General features: G+C 30.4%; 3 protein-coding genes across 3 annotated transcripts; 2 read left to right on the forward strand and 1 right to left on the reverse strand.

Annotated features, from left to right (window-relative positions):
- Nucleotides 1-1,559: 1,559 nt before the first annotated feature.
- Nucleotides 1,560-4,669, forward strand: LOC128397540 (WD repeat domain phosphoinositide-interacting protein 4-like). Its single transcript, XM_053358276.1, is given in 5 exon segments — nucleotides 1,560-2,003; nucleotides 2,451-2,538; nucleotides 2,941-3,269; nucleotides 3,272-3,553; nucleotides 4,243-4,669. Coding segments are annotated over 5 exon segments (1,137 nt in total). The 5' UTR covers nucleotides 1,560-1,699; the 3' UTR covers nucleotides 4,377-4,669.
- Nucleotides 4,670-4,937: 268 nt separating this feature from the next.
- LOC128397541 (membrane-associated progesterone receptor component 1-like) lies at nucleotides 4,938-6,322 on the reverse strand. The gene has a single exon (XM_053358277.1). It carries the CDS (start codon nucleotides 6,162-6,164, stop codon nucleotides 5,466-5,468), a length of 699 nt encoding a protein of 232 aa, XP_053214252.1. The 5' UTR covers nucleotides 6,165-6,322; the 3' UTR covers nucleotides 4,938-5,465.
- A 6,841-nt stretch (nucleotides 6,323-13,163) lies between these two features.
- On the forward strand, nucleotides 13,164-14,845 carry LOC128397542 (calmodulin). Its single transcript, XM_053358278.1, has 3 exons — nucleotides 13,164-13,382; nucleotides 13,740-14,218; nucleotides 14,507-14,845. The coding sequence occupies exons 2-3, from the start codon at nucleotides 13,798-13,800 to the stop codon at nucleotides 14,533-14,535; spliced, it is 450 nt and encodes a 149-aa protein (XP_053214253.1). The 5' UTR covers nucleotides 13,164-13,382; nucleotides 13,740-13,797; the 3' UTR covers nucleotides 14,536-14,845.
- Nucleotides 14,846-17,036: the final 2,191 nt, after the last annotated feature.

Here is a 17,036-nt window from a genome sequence, read left to right on the forward strand (position 1 = left end):
AATATGATTAGTTAGCAGATTGTTTAGTGATTTAATTTCACCGAAAATTGAAAAGATTACTTTGGATTGGTAGTTGTTAATTTCCAATCCATTTTTGATCATCTTTTTGGCTTGATCACAATCAACACAGAGAGACTTTGATTGGATCCATAATTGTATAATGATTAACATTTAGTTAACTTCTAAGGTTAAATTGGGATCATTTAATTTCTCAAGAAAATGAAGATGTTGATCTTGTTATACTTTGGATATTTTTAATATCGAAATTATTTTAATCTTGGCAATCATCAGCATCCATTGACCGCATCAATTTTTTAAAATCACCTGTTGGAGTCCGTCCTCATCGTTTCTGGCCAAATGGCAAGGGCCACGATCTAATCCACCTCCATTACCTCCTTACCCACTCGTAAGGAGCTAATGTCAACCGCCAACAGTCATGGTGGGAACACCGAGAAGACCCCAATTAACCGGAAAGGATACAATGAACACCAAGATCAATGGCTCCTTGGTGGGCAAGTATATTTACTGGGGAAGAAGATGCTCCAGGAGAGGCCATATTGAAGTCCATCACTTGTAAAGAGCCCGTTTTATGACCAGGAAATACCATCACTTGTCGTTCACTCGTCGTATATGGACTCACCTCACATAGACCTCGAGGATTATCACCAGTCTCTACAACGAACAGTTTCTTAGGATTATTAGGGAATGAGTATACATGGATTTTACTTCGTTCTACAACAATGAATCTGCAATAAGAAAAAAATAAAACAAATTAATCAAATTAGAAATTTAAATCAATCAGAAAATCTCAAATCAACAATAGTAATAATCTGTTATGGTGATGGTTAAAATCAAAGCTCTTAATTGATCAATTGAAAATGGAAATAGAAAACAGGTAATGTAATAACTATTAATATAATTAATTAGTTATATTATTGTAACTCTAATAACCTAAAGTAAAAAGCAAATGATATAATCATTGAGTTTCACCATTAATCAAGGTCAATATCAACAATTACCAATCTAATTAATGAGTAAAACAGTAACATGTAATATAATCATTTCCAGACTTCTCTCTCACTTCAATGACAGAATAAAACAAAGAGATGAATATGAACATATATACACACACTTAGGGTGAATAGAGTAACAATTAATTAGAGAGAAAGGCGAAAAAATGATTAATTAATAAAAACAGAATCTAAAAAATTAATACAAACATTTAATTCCTTGAGTGTTGACCCAAAGTAACACAACAAGTTGGAAAAGAGGACGAATTGTTTTTCTCCTCTCTCATTTCTAAAGATTAGCTGATCAACATGAAGATAAACATCTGACACTCTGAATCAGGTAAATAAATTTTCAATGGAATTAAAGATAATTAAAAGATAAAAAAACCGAAATTAAAAAAAAGAGAAACAATTTAATTAAGAAGAAAATTAATTTAAAGTAAACAAAAAATTTCGAATTTGACTGAAGCGACTCCTATGGTCGAAAATCGAACTATCATATAAACAGAAATTCTTGTCACTTTTGTTTACTATTTAAGGGATTAATTTTGGTTCTTTGTTGTTTTAACTTTACCTTTGGTAGTTAATTGGTTTTTCAAAATTTCTGGTTTCTTTTTACTTGCCTACTTCCGGATTATCTTATCCTTCAACCCTATATACCCAAGTGTCCATCTCCATCTTGTTTAAATATGACGGAAGTTGATGATATTTCAACTCTCAATTTAGATGGTGATTCCGATGTGTTATTATTAGACGAGCCAATGTCGACCGAAAAGAAAGAGATAAATAATATTGATTTTAGTCATGATCATAACCTTTTTACCTGTGCCACTGAATCGGGTGTGAAAATTTATCATGCTGATCCTTTAGTGCTTAGAACTGAGCTTCATTCATCTATGGTTGGTTCCATTGGTCTTGCTGCAGTTCTTCATGCTTCAAATGTAATCGCTCTGGTTGGTGGTGGATCGACACCTAAATTTGCAGAAAATGCAGGTTGGTAACAAATAGACAATAATCTAATTCCTAATTAATTACCTTATTCTGTAATCAATCCATTGATTGTGTCAAAAGTCTCTCTCTTTCTCTTGCTTACTTGAGCTTTTTTGTATATTGTTTTCTTTGTCCTTCTAATCATGTGAGAATCAGGAAATACAAAACAACCCAGAAATCCTATCTCATGTTAATTGTTGTGTTACCTGATTGATTATTGATTGTTTGATGGCCTTGATCACAATAGAAAAGTCTATTAAATTGAAGAGTAATCTTGAGAATCTTGGAATGAGAAACCCTCTAATTATGGTGATTGTGTTACCTTTGGAATTTGTTTATGAATTTTGATTGTTACCATTTTCTATTTATAGAAACAAAGAACCAGAAATTTGACTTTTGATAATAATTAATTTGCTAATCATTTTGTTTTACAATTTATCTATTCCACAGTATTAATTTGGGATGAATGCAAACACGATTTCATGCTGGAATTCACATTCTCATCAGCTATTCTTAATCTTAAACTTCGCAAGGACAGGTAATGGAAATACATGGAAACCATTGTTAAGAATCAATAATTTCAACAATTAATCGAGTCTGATTAACATCAACTGACCCTTAGGCCTAATGCTAAAATCAAAGCAACATCAACAATTTGTTACTTGCCTTGATTACACTAATAACTAGAGACCAATTCAAACTAGATTACAATTGATCTTATTCATGAACAACTTAGACATAACAGTAAATCACTTAATTTATCAAAAATGGTTCCATTGAAAATTATATCCATATCACTTTATAGCCTAAAGGACAAATCGAAATTATTTCAATTATTCAACTGATCACATAACAGATTATTACTATTGTTGATTTGAGATTTTCTGATTGATTTAAATTTCTAATTTGATTAATTGGTTTTCTTTTTTTCTTATTGCAGATTCATTGTTGTAGAAAGAAGTAAAATCCATGTATACTCATTCCCTAATAATCCTAAGAAACTGTTCGTTGTAGAGACTGGTGATAATCCTCGAGGTCTTTGTGAGGTGAGTCCATATACGACGAGTGAACGACAAGTGATGGTATTTCCTGGTCATAAAACGGGCTCTTTACAAGTGATGGACTTCAATATGGCCTCTCCTGGAGCATCTTCTTCCCCAGTAAATATACTTGCCCACCAAGGAGCCATTGCATGTATAGCATTGAACAATCAAGGAACCATGGTAGCCACTGCCTCATTAAAGGGAACCCTAATCAGAGTTTATGAAACATCGAGAAAACGCAAGTTGTTGAGCTTAGACGGGGAAGTGACCCTGCGACCGTTTACTCGATTGCATTCAGTCCAGATTCCGATTTTCTGGTTACTTCAAGTGATAAAGGAACTGTGCATATATTTGCTCTTAAAGATACTCGATTAAATCGTAAATCAGCTTTCTCGAAAATGGGAGGACTTCTTGGTCAATACATCGAATCACAATGGGCTCTAACCAATTTCACGATTAAAGATGATTGTGCCTCCATTTGCTCATTTGGACCGAGAAATAATGTCTATGGTATGATAGCTCATTTGAAATTGGAATTATTTCTGATATTCGCCAATTAATCAGCGAAAATTTATCAACACAATCGATCGATTAGTAACCAATCAACAGAAAGATTTATAGATCACCAATAGACTAGGAATTAACTCTAATTGAACAATATTTATATAAAAAAGTGAAAGAAAAAGTTTTATCATTACGATGATTTAATTCAACAGTGAAAAACAACAATAACAAGACGAAAAAGATTAGTTAACTAATAGTCTGATTTAGTATTAGGAGATAATCTGATTATTTTGAGTAAATGAGGAGAAAAGTATTACAATCAATTAACTGTTATAATCAAGAAAATGAGTTAATTGTTTTATCGTTTATTGTTTTTTCAAACTTCAATCAATTGTTACTTAAATTGCTCATGAATTTCACCCTGAGATTGAATTTTCTCTGAGGGTATAATGAGTTAATCAGTTAATCGATTCGTTTATTATTACCCTTGATTCTGTTGCTTGAAAATCATGTATCTTTAATTGAGGAAAAAGATTTGGAATCTTTTTCTTTTCAGTTGATTAATTATATTATTAATCCCTCATTCGATTATTATTATTATGACATTTATCACTTGTTTCTCTCTCTCTCTCTCTCTGTTTTTTAATCTTAATTGTATCTAATTAATTGTTATTTGTTTTCTCTCCAACAATCAGCTGTCTGTGAAAATGGTTCATTCCATCGGTACTCATTCAATTCTGATGGTGTTTGTAAACGAGAAAATTACGAAAGATTCATTGATCTTCCAATTGAAACAAGTGACGATTCTGAAGGACATGCAGACGTTTAACTAAATCTCAACAATTAACTTTCTTCTTAATTTTACCTTTTTCCTGCTTCCTAATTGTCCACCAACAATCAACGATAATTGTTTATTACCTTTTCAATTTAAATCAAAAGAAATGTATATTTTATCATAACGTCAAAACAAGTTCAGTCTTGAAATATCAATTTTGTCACTGGAAACTTTGATCAAATCAAATTTTATCTCCAAGACCATCAACAATATATAAATTGTTTGATTCCAATTGTAATAATAATCAACCATGATGATAATTAATACTGTTAATATCATAGTTTCAATGTGATTGTCATGCAATTTTTTTTCTCTCTCTCATCTTTTTAATCAACTGGAAAGAAAACTCTAGAAACTTATCAAGTTAACAATCAATTCAAGTGCAGATGATTAGTAAACTGTTTCAGTTAATTTCTTATCATCAACAATCAGATTAACCTGCTATTCAATTTGTACTCAAAAATTGATTGGTAATTGTAATCATCTTAAAATATACATGTACATCTCATCGTATTTAAGTTAATTGCTAGTTAAAAGTAAAGTGTTGAGACAGAATTTTGTTTTTGTTTTTGTTTTGTTTTTCGGATAAACAATTGTAATTAGTTTTTTTCTTTGTTTTCCTTTCGTCGTTAATTAAAAGATTAAAATTGTATATGTAAATTTGATGAAAACGTGATTAAGTACAAATAAAATTGTAGATAACATTTGGATTACTTGGTTTGATTGTTGTGTGTTTGTTTTAACATTTTGGATGAAACATATTATATTTAACTATCAATTCGTACAAAAATCGGTCTCTTTTTTTTCCAATAGCTGAGAACATGGTAATTAGTTGGTAAATTGTGTTGATAATTTGTAGGAAAATTAAAGATACAGTATTTGAATTGTAGTAGTTGCAAGATGAAGTATGGATGGCGGAGAGAAAGAGAGAGAGAGAGAGATGTATATATAAAGGAGAGAAAAAGATCTTAATGATGATGGAAATTGTTGGTGTTTTTCACAATGAACTAATCGAAATGTAGATTCCATAACCAATAGATTTTACAATTTTTATTTTCAGTTGATTTATTTTCTTGTTAAGTTTCAACTTTCACTTGTTTCTTGTTCCTCAGCTTGTTTTTCCTGTTGTGATGTAGATGATGATGATGATGATGTTGATTTTTCTTGAGATAATTTTACGTCTTCTATTACCTTTTTACCTTTTTTCTCATCGTTGGTCTCTTCTTCACTTTTCTCTTTAATATCATCTTTTTTCTCTGTCACTATAGTTAAATCTTTAACCAATTTACCAACAATCTCATAACGTTCACGGAATTGCATCTCCCATTCCTGGACACTTGAAATCTCTGAAGGTGTCAGATCTACATGGTCATCCCATTCATCTGAAACCGCTGTAACATCAAACTTGGCCAAACCTCTGGTAGCATCACGTCCGGCAAATGATTGATAGGGTCCACCAGGCTGGTAAAAGTGACTCTTTGAACAATCAAAAACCACACCATTAATGGCAATACAAACCCTTCCATCGGCACCTTTACCATCGTATCTTTTCAATTCCTCCAAATCCATATCGTGTTTCTTTAATGGTTCAGGTAACCTAATGGCATTTCTGTCAACTGAATCTTGTGGTGATGATGATCTCCATAAACGATAGATGAGAAAAGCACAAATTACTGTAAGAAAAATATTAAAAGGTGATGATAAAAAGGTTTCTTGAAGAGAATTTAAAATTGACAAAATTCCCTTCTCAGTGTTAAGGGTTCCATCATTACTTGTTTCCATTTGACCTTCAATTGTATTACTTTTTTAACAAACAAACAAAGGACAATCACAGTTACCAACTAACAGAATGTAAATGAGAAAATAATCAAACAAATTAGAAGAATAGAAATAAATAATTTAAATTGTCTTCTTCCTTTAAACTAAATGTCAACTGAAAAAAACAAGAAAAAAACTCAATTCATTCAATTCAATTTTCTAAAAAAAAGTCACGTGATTTTCCGAAAAATAGTTAACAAAACGATCGCTAGATGGAAGCACCTAAAGTGCGAAAAAAATTCAAAACAATTAACTTATTAATCTATTAATAAATTATCTTAATTATCTTTTCGTTAAATGATGATAATTAAATATTAATTTGTGCAAAATTTTGATCTAATGAAGAATCATTATTTTCTCCAGAACATCAGGAAGTTAAAAATCTCTCTCAATCTCTGTTTTAATGGTAAAAATTTGGAAAAATTTAATCGAGAAAAACAGTTAACACAATTAAAACTAATTCACATTTGAGAAGAAAATAATTTCAATTAAACTTTTTTTTTAGTTCTCAATCTATATTAATTTCCTATGTTCCAACAATTAAACGATTAATAATGAAAAGATAATAATTATCAAACTAGGTTATTAACTTATTTAGGTGATCGATCTGTAATCAGCTGATGTTTGTAATCAAATTAAATTATATCCATTGATTGAATAATATGAAACCTCAAAAAGTTTCAACAATCAAATCAAATTGATCACTATACAATTTAATCACTCATTCATTGATAATCATTGATTATTTAACTCTCTCTCTCTCTCTCTCTGTCACTACTTATCCAAATTTCCAATCCAATTACAAAACTGATTTGAATGTTTAAATATTTCAACAGTGTTACAATTAAAATTGCTCAACGATTAACTGGTTAACTAATCAAATTAATCAGCAATAAATCACTGTGGAAGATGATATTTATTTACCTTTCTCTTTCCCTTTCTTTCGAGTATAATTTTGCAAAATTTTCAACTTGACAAGGTGAGAATTGTCATTGAAACTCATTGACAATATTTTGCTTTCTCAATGGTGATAATCATTTGCATATCTTAATTATCGTAATAACAATAATAATAGTAATATGAATGAATGAACTGAACCTTAGGCGAGACATAAAACTATGATTATCATCATGATAATCATGATAATCTGATGAAATAAACACGATCATCAAAATGTTAACATGCAAAGTTTTGTATCTTATATTATTTTTCTTATCCTTTTGTTTCATAATCATCATCATCATCTTATCATTATCTTCATGATGATGATGATGATGATGAGAAGAAGAAGAATATCCGTTTCAAAAGAATTGTGATTCCACCCAGAACCCGAAAAGACATTTAAACAGTTATCGATCAATCATAAACCGACCTTGAACATTACGAAATGTCATGTAACGTAAAATTGAGATTCGAAGAAGAGGAAAAAAAACCTATTACAAGTATACGATTAGGAAGAGAAGATGACAAAAGAAGAAGAATACAAATAAATAAAAATGAGTCGAAAAAGAAGATTACAATTAAGAAGAAGAATAAGAAAAGGAAACAACGAATGAAATGATTTAATCTTAATCTTTTTTTTCTTTTCTCTCTCTCTCTAAATTTTCTATTCCCTATCAATTCTCATCATCCTCATCCAAATCAATTGATTGTCCATCTAAAGATCAAACACTGGTCATCTTCAAGTAGCCATTTCCCTGATCCCCAACCCCTTTTCCGAAATCATCTTCAATCTTGTTACCAAAAAGGTTCTTTGTGTTTATTATCCAAGTTAAACAACGATTTTCATCATTCTTTTCCTAAGTATCATCATCATGAACCTAAGATGATGATGATGATGATAAGTATCATTTGGAAGAGAGAGAAAGAGAGATTAACAATTCACATCATCATCTTCTTCATGATAAGAATGACATTGTTTTTCCACTCCCACCTTTCCACCTTTATCTCAACCTCTTTGCTGTTGTTGATACTTTTTTTTTAAAGAAAAACATATTAACCCAATTCGAGGATTCTAACAAAATGTTCAAACGAAAGAGGAAAAGTTTTTATTATCATGATACTGATTAACTCCCAACAACAATTTATATATATTATTCACTATCATTACATTAGCTTAATATGTATAATTATCATTAGCACTTTTCTTTACACACTTCTTCATGGATGGTTATCTAAATTATCCCTTCCAATTGAGTTGATTAAGTTTCAACTGTACCATGAATTTAAATTAATATTAATTTGATCATTTTCAGTTAAATTTAATTTTCATTCCAACACAATAACAGACAAAATATATAATAACAGAGAGAGAGAGAGAGAGAGAGAGAGAGAGAGAGAGAGGAAAAAGTTTCGAACTCATTTGTTTATATTCATTACAATGTTTATATTTACCTTTTTTTTCATTCTCACAAAATTATTCCTGAATTATTATTAACTCATGAGATTTATATCAGATAACATGATATATCAGAATTGATTGAAATAAATTATCATCATGATGATGAAGATAAAGTTTTAAAAGAAAATCTCAATATCAAAGGAAATGGAGTAAAATTATTTATGATAAACAAGTTCGATAGTTAGAACTTTTTTTTTCGATTTTACTTTTGTTCTTCTCGTTCTCTAATTGGTTTATTATATTATTTTTCCATATTCATATTGATAAGTTTACATTTGATTGTGATTGATTGTTAATAATTTAATCACTTTCTTCAATCATAATAATCATAATAGTAAATGGCTCATGTAAATTGTAATGATTAACAATCGATCATGTCACTATTTTGATTACTATTATTATTATCATTTACCATTATTATTTAATTTGATCTACATTGATTTATAATCAACTAATGAACAACCAGCAATCAATTTAACCTAAATTTTGACTTTTTTTCATCATATTTTGATTTTCTTGCTGGTAACAAATTATCATCATTATAATTATACTATTGCCAGTAACCAATTGATAGTAATCAAATTATGAATTAAATATGAATCATAAGCTTTAGAATGTAAAATATTATTTATCATCATGATAATTATCATCATCATCATCATCGTCATCATGATTATCATCCATTTCCTTTTACATGAAAACTCATTGAGCAAAGTTTAGAATCATTTTTCATTTAAATTAACCTTTTATTTCATATTTGTACTTTGTTAATTTTGATTATTCAAGTTGATTGTTTGTTAATTTACTTTAATCAACAAATCTACAATTTTGCATTGTGAAAAATAACTAATTAGCTAATAAAATGCTTCAAATCTGATAACTAAGGTAGTTTCATATTTGTTTATATCGTTGAAGTTTTCAGTTGATATTTTGTCATGTAAACGATTTTTTTTGTTTTGTTTTCTCATAGCCCATGAAAAATTGATGACCATTTATCAGTTGGTCAGTTTGGTCAGTTGTAATGTGGGTCAGTGTGTATTATTTTATATTGATAATACTTTACACTTTGGTTGCTATCTTCATGAGGATCATCATCATCATCATCATTTGACTCTGTATCTTGTTGTCGTTGTTGTTTTTGATTGTTTACTAAACTGTTTTATGAAGTAGACCGGAAAAAGGACTGAATTGATGGACAAGTAAAAGGAGATGATAATGATGATGATGATTCTCAAGACAACTAAGTCGGAAACTGTCAAATAATATGAATTCTGGATAAGAATCTAATATATTTTATGTAGATGAAGAATTGTGTGAAATAAAAGGAAAGAGTTGAAGGAAAGAATATCAAGTAACAGGGAATTGGAGATTCTTTTATAAGAGACATGAAAGATTTAGAACTTTTTTCTGGGGAGAAGGAGGGAAGGTGAAAGGGTGGAGGTTGTGGAGGAGGTAAAAGGAGGAGAGGAAAATAAAGAAGGAGGAGTAAGATTTTTCTTCTTCGTGTAGAAGGATAAGAACGAAAGTCAATAGTTGAGAGTCAAGTAGGAAGAAGATGAGGTGAGAGAGAAAGAGAGAGAGAGGGAAAAGGGAAGAAGAATCTACTGAATAACTAATGAAATCGAAAATGAATAAGAAAAATGAAAGAATAAGAAAGAGATAGAAATTGATAGATAGATAAGTAAAATCTCACAGGGTTAAGAGAGATGATGATAATGATGATGATGGTGGTGGTGAAGTGTGAGAGAGAGAGAGAGGAAAGGGAAGAAGAATCTACTGAATAACTAATGAAATCGAAAATGAATAAGAAAAATGAAAGAATAAGAAAGAGATAGAAATTGATAGATAGATAAGTAAAATCTCACAGGGTTAAGAGAGATGATGATAATGATGATGATGGTGGTGGTGAAGTGTGTAGAGAGAGAGAGAGAGAGAGAGAGAGTGGGAGGAAATGATTCTGATGATGAGAGAGATTGATGATTTTATCTTCGATTTATGTTTTTCTTCATCTGAATGTACTCCAAAAGACCCAAACCAAATCTTAACCCAAAATTTTCTTCTCCATCTTATCATCATCATCATTCTTAACTTACTAGTGCTGAAGATGATGATGATTTTATTATTATTCAATCGAAGGTCCTTCAAAACATTTGCCTTCCATGGAGAAAGAGAACAGAAAAAATGAATGTTCAGAATCTGAAGTAAATGATTCTTTCTCTGAAATAATCATCATGAAAGATAAAGTTGTTATCATGCATATTTCATATTCTTAAGAGGATAATCTCTCTCTCTCTCTCTCTCTCTCTCTCTCTCTCTCTCTATAACCATCATCATCATGTTCCATGTAATTTTGATCAATCTTTACAAAAACTGGGAGAAAATGTTAAAAGTAAGAAAGAAAAATTTTCTTCTCTATATTTTTCTGATTTTTGTTCTAGTTTTTTGTTTATCAGAACTTTTTTCCAGTTTCTTTCGTGATGATCATCATCTAGAGAGATTTTTATTTATACTTAATGATAAAGCCCAGAATTTACTTATTCAAGAGTGAGCATGATGAAGATGCAGATGAAAAGGAGGACAAAATATACCACAGGGAATTGTACACCATGAATTCAGTAGATTCCCCAAAGAAATTGGTATGATACATGAATGGAATACGAAATGTTTATGAAAAAAAGTTTCATTCTATTTGAGAACTTTTTTTGTTTCAATTCAATTTGATCATATGAATCGTTATCATCATTAATTCACATGGAGACAATGTTTTTAATCAACATCAATGTAAACTGGTTGTAAATGTATCAACATACATTGAGAAGGTTAATGTAACTTGATTAAGTTTTTTTTTCCTCTCTCAGTTGATTATGTTCATGATGTGTTCCAATTGACTCAGAATTGAGAACTTTTTTCTTCTTCCTCTTCTACTTTGCAGGAGATATTTAAATTCATAGGGAATTCACATGATAAAATTCAATTGACGTGAAAGAGAAAAAAAATCTGACAGGGAATGATAGACAATGATAACTTTACCTAACCCATATTTCATCATCATCATAATCATGATCATCTTCATGAATTCATGAATGATAATCATGGATGATGAAGTTTGAAAAAAACAATCTCAGCATCAACTATTATCCATGAGATAACTCATGAGATTATCTTTGTTAATTTAGATTAATCAACCTTGTATCAAACAGATCGTTTAATATTATCAGTCATCTTAATTGTTCATAATCATCAAGATTACGATTCAATTTAAATTGATTAAAGTGTCATCACCATGAACAATAAGAAGCAGGGAAAAGAAAAAGTTTCTCATGAAAATGATTCCATTGTTTTTATTATCATGTGTTTATTTATATTGAAGTTGATTAAATATCGTAACTAGTTAGTTAGTTAACTTTTTATTATTATCGTTATTAAGTTAACAAGGTTGTTATTATCATCGTTACAATCAGAATCCATGATATCTATATGTTTAAGTGAGTAAAATAGATGATCAGAATTAATGATTAGTCTAATTGAATACAAGAAAATCAAGACCAAAAAGACAATTTCAATCTTATCTTTATCATGAATATATAACAACAATAAAAAAAAGGTAACACAATAAACTTAGTATTCATTTCATGATGTTTGATTCAGTCATTCATGTTATATTGATATTCAGAGGATATAATTGAAATTGTTATTATATATCAGCTTTGTTCATTATCATCAATATAATTCATGTTCTCATTTAATGAGTTTATTTTCACACTGAAATTAATCATCATCACCACCATGAAGATAATATATATTATATTTGTATGAATATACGATCATGAGAAACGAGAAAATAAAATATTATAAAAATTCAAATTCTATTTCAAAAGTTTTCCTCTTCCTCTCATCTAATATTTAGTAAGTTTTTGTTTTCCAAGTAATAGAAAAAGAAAACAACAAGAAAACAAAAATTGGCCGATATTCAGAAAATAATCATTAAAATTGTGTATTCCATTGATTAACAGACAATTAAGAATAACTTTTTATTGTTGAACTAAATTTAATACAATTGGTGGTAATGATGATGAGGTTGAGAAAAGAAAATTTTTTGAGAAAAATTTACTATTCGATTAGTTGGAAAAGTCACCGAGAGATGGCGCTGATTTCAATCTACCAGAAAATCGATCGTTTTTTGGGTAACAATGTGACTCAATTAGTTGAATGTTTTCATTGTTGTTTTTATCCCTTTTCGTACAAGGTGTCATCAGAATATGACTGAGTGAGTTCAGGCCCACCCTTTATAAGAGGTCATGAAGAGAGAGAGAGAGAGAAAGAAGAGATTGTTGGAAAGAGAGGAGAGAAAGAGAAGAGCTTTGAAGAAAAGATTTTAAGGTGGGGTCAATTGGAGCGCATGTCATGTGATGTGTTGATTTTTATTTTTCTTTTTTTTTCTTTTTCTCTCTCAACCAACACAACACAATTCAGAATTTTCTCTTCTCTTTAAATTTCTATTTAACCGTCTTCACTTTCACTCTTTTTTGTTCGTGTGTGTGTGTTTTTCTCTCTCTCTCTCTTCTGTCTCTTTCTATCTCTTTTTTCTGTCTCTCTTTTTGTGTCTTTTTGTTGCTCTTCCTCTTTGGCTTTTAAAAACACCGACTGTGTGGTGTGTTTCCTGTGTTCGTTTTGTCTCTATATCGGTGTTTCTGTCGCCTTTCATCGCCTACACATCGCCAACACATTGGTAACATTCAATTTCAATCGGAATCGTAGAGTCGTCATCACATCTACAATAAGTGTGTATATATTTATATCTTGATTTAATGTTATTTTTTTTATATATATTTCACTTTCTCTCTCTCTCTCTCCTGTGTATGTTTCTGTGTGAGTGTATGTGGTTGTGATTATCTTTCTCTCTCTCTGTCTTTCTCTCTTTCTCTCGATCTTTTTTACCTATTGATTCTCTCATGTTTTCCTTTTTCTTATTTGCGAAAAAGCTGCCAGGATTTTTTTGTTCTTCTTTTTTACCTTATTCTCTTTTGCTTCTGGTTTTCTCTATTTCTTTTCCTCTTCTCCTTAGCTCTCCATTTCTCTGTTTATTTGAAATTATGTTCTAATTCTATCCATTGTTTTCTTTTTCTTCTTATTCAAAGATCCAGGAATAAATAATATTGTGTTATAATCGAATTATATTAATATACTACAAGAAAAATGGCTGATCAATTAACAGAAGAGCAAATTGCTGAATTTAAGGAAGCCTTTTCACTGTTTGACAAGGATGGTGATGGAACTATTACAACCAAGGAACTGGGAACAGTCATGAGAAGTCTAGGTCAAAATCCAACTGAAGCGGAACTTCAAGATATGATCAATGAGGTTGATGCCGATGGTAATGGTACTATTGATTTTCCCGAATTCTTGACAATGATGGCAAGAAAAATGAAAGATACAGATTCTGAAGAAGAGATTCGTGAAGCTTTCCGTGTTTTTGATAAAGATGGTAATGGTTTTATTTCTGCTGCTGAATTGAGACATGTAATGACTAATTTGGGAGAGAAATTGACTGATGAAGAGGTAGATGAAATGATTCGAGAAGCTGATATTGATGGCGATGGTCAAGTAAATTATGAAGGTGAGTCCTTGTGTTCACTGAGAATCTCTCTCTCTCTCTCTCTCTCTCTTTCACCTTTTCCTATGCTCTTGCACAATCTATTCAGGCTTTATCCTGTTCTTCAAGTCCACAATTCCTTAATTCCTTTTCATATTTATTTCCAATTATGTAATTATACCTGACAATTTAATGACCTCGGTCTCTCTTTTCTCTCTCCCCATCTCTATCCCCTATTCTCTCTCTCTCTCTCTCTCTCTCTCTCTGTTCCATCCATCTCTATCTATTATCTTTCTTTTTTTTATTATACAGAATTTGTGACGATGATGACATCCAAATGAAAAATATGAAATTAAAGAAAAAAAATACATGCGCTCACAGTGACCCCACCTTAAAATGTTTTCTTCAAAGCTCTTCTTTCTTTTCTTTATCATCTCTGTCTTTCTTTCTTTCTCTCTTTCTCTCTCACTTTAACTCTTTTCTCTATCTATCTCTCTTTCTTCCTCTCTCTCTCTCTCTCTTACTGTTTCACTTGTATCAACATGACCTCTTATAGAGGGTGGGCCTGAGCTCACTCAGTCATGTTATCATGACACCTTGTAAAAAAAGGGTATTACAACAATAAAACATTTAACTCATTGTTACCCAAAATTGATGGGGTTTACTGCGCCATCTTTTGATCTCTTTACAGGTTAATCCATTTGCCATGAAATTCATTATTCTGTTATCTTTTCATGGTGATAATAGGGAAATAATCATATGAATCATTTAAGGAACGACTTCAATCGAATGGAAAATCTTTGGAAAAGTGGGTGAGGTTGCAGGTTAAAAGGAGAGAAGAACATGATGACCATCTCTCTCTCTCTTCATATTCGATGGTCAAAAAACTAAATGAGAACACCGAATAATGAGAATGATAATATTATTATGGAAAAGAAAATTTTCCAAAGCTAAATCGGATTAGTTTCGATTCCCTTTGATTGTTCATTATTTTGGTCCTTTTCATCTTAATTCATTTTTTACTCTCTTCATTCACCTTTTTCACAGCAATTTCGATATATTCAAGGTTATCTAATCCATTAATCGATAATTGTACTTAATGGCTCTCTCTCTCTCCCTCTCTCTGGGTGGATTTCACAATTTTTCTGATATTCTTTTCATCGTCATCATGATGATAATGATCCATCATCCAAGAATTTAATGATTACAAATGTAATCAGCTGATTAGCAACACAAATATCACAATTGTAAAAACAATAATAGTTTGCTAATTGTTTTATCACTTTCAAGTTTAATTATTTTCTAGGTTAATTATAAATCACTTTTGTTTTCATTCGTTGACGTTTAAATGTCAAAATAAAAGATATCGAAGGTTATATTAGAATTTTGAAAATCAAAAAATAAAAAGTTCTAAGTATTAGAACAATTAATATTTCGATTTTTATTCGTTTTTTTGTTCCTACAAAAGTTAATTGATTGTTGTGATTTTTATTTTCTCGTCGTAAAAACAATTTAATAATCTGTTGAAAAGATTATTCAATTAATTGGAAAATAATTGTTAACCTAATTTGATAGATTCCATGTATCGATTACCGTTAATCGTATTATCGATGTTCCTCCATTGATTATTTTGTATATAATTTCTAATGATGAAGATAAACTTTTCTTTCTTTTTATCAAACTGGTCTAATTTTCTTTTTTCATTCTAAATTTAATTCTACAATTATTTAGTTAATTATCTCTTAAAGCTATCGGTCGATGTTGGTGACACTTTTCACTGCACCAGAAAAAGAACTTATATTTTCCATGATTCCTAGTGAGGTAGAATTTCCAAACTGAGGTGGACCACCAAAATGAATATTGTTCTTGTTGGCCAAACTGAGCTTGTTGAACTATCCCTCAACTAATTGGTCACCGATTTAAACTCAATCCACTGTCATGATGTTTGAGTGACAAATTGAAATTGTTTCAATTTGTTCTTCCTCTTGTACAGGGCATTTCACCAAGTTTCCAACAAGTTTTTCTCGAATAACTTTTTTGTTTTTGAGCAATGAGACCCAAGACTCGAGTTATGATAGTTTCGAACATACTCAATTGTCATATTAAAATATCAAGGTCATTTCGGTCATATTGACCAGGATGTTTAGCGAAAACTGAATAAATTTAGACATTCCGTTTGGTTCCAACAACGTTAAATTCCGGCAATCATATAATAATGTCCAAAAGTTGTAAACTCGTATGGAGCCTATTGATTGCAAGTTAATTCAATTGTGACCACCAAATGACCTTGAAACCGTATCCTAGCAGAATGGCCGGAATGACCTTGATATTTTCTCGCTTCTGTGGTCTAAATACTCAAAAACCTAAAAGTTATCCAGGAAAAACTTGTTGGAAACTTGGTGAATGCCCTGTAAATCAGAATTGATTGTCGAATTATCAAGCAGCAAACTGATTATAAGTTTTCAAAAGTTCACTTGAAGATTTGGACATTTAATCGTGGTCGAAATGAATTGAAACTCTTAATCAAAATGAAACTTTTTTTGGAAAAAAAAACATTTGAATCGATCTCCAAGAACCCCCTGTACCTTTAAACTCCATCTTTGGGTAAACAAAGAGACTAATTTTTATGAAAAGAAAGTAATTTAAAGTGGACCACCCTCCAAATCGGTAACCATAAATTTCAAAACTGGACTCTCACTGGAACACTACTGACCATTAATATTTGTATTACCAGGTAACATCAAGTACCAGGGTAAACAATTGACGTTGAAATCATTGATTAAGTAACAATGAAAAGCCAAACTGGATAATTTATTGATTGATTTAAATCCTCTGGCAAAAT

This window comes from Panonychus citri, unplaced genomic scaffold (genome assembly GCF_014898815.1).
Source record: "Panonychus citri isolate SS breed McGregor unplaced genomic scaffold, ASM1489881v1 Contig00033, whole genome shotgun sequence".
NCBI classification, from domain to species: Eukaryota; Metazoa; Arthropoda; class Arachnida; order Trombidiformes; family Tetranychidae; genus Panonychus; species Panonychus citri.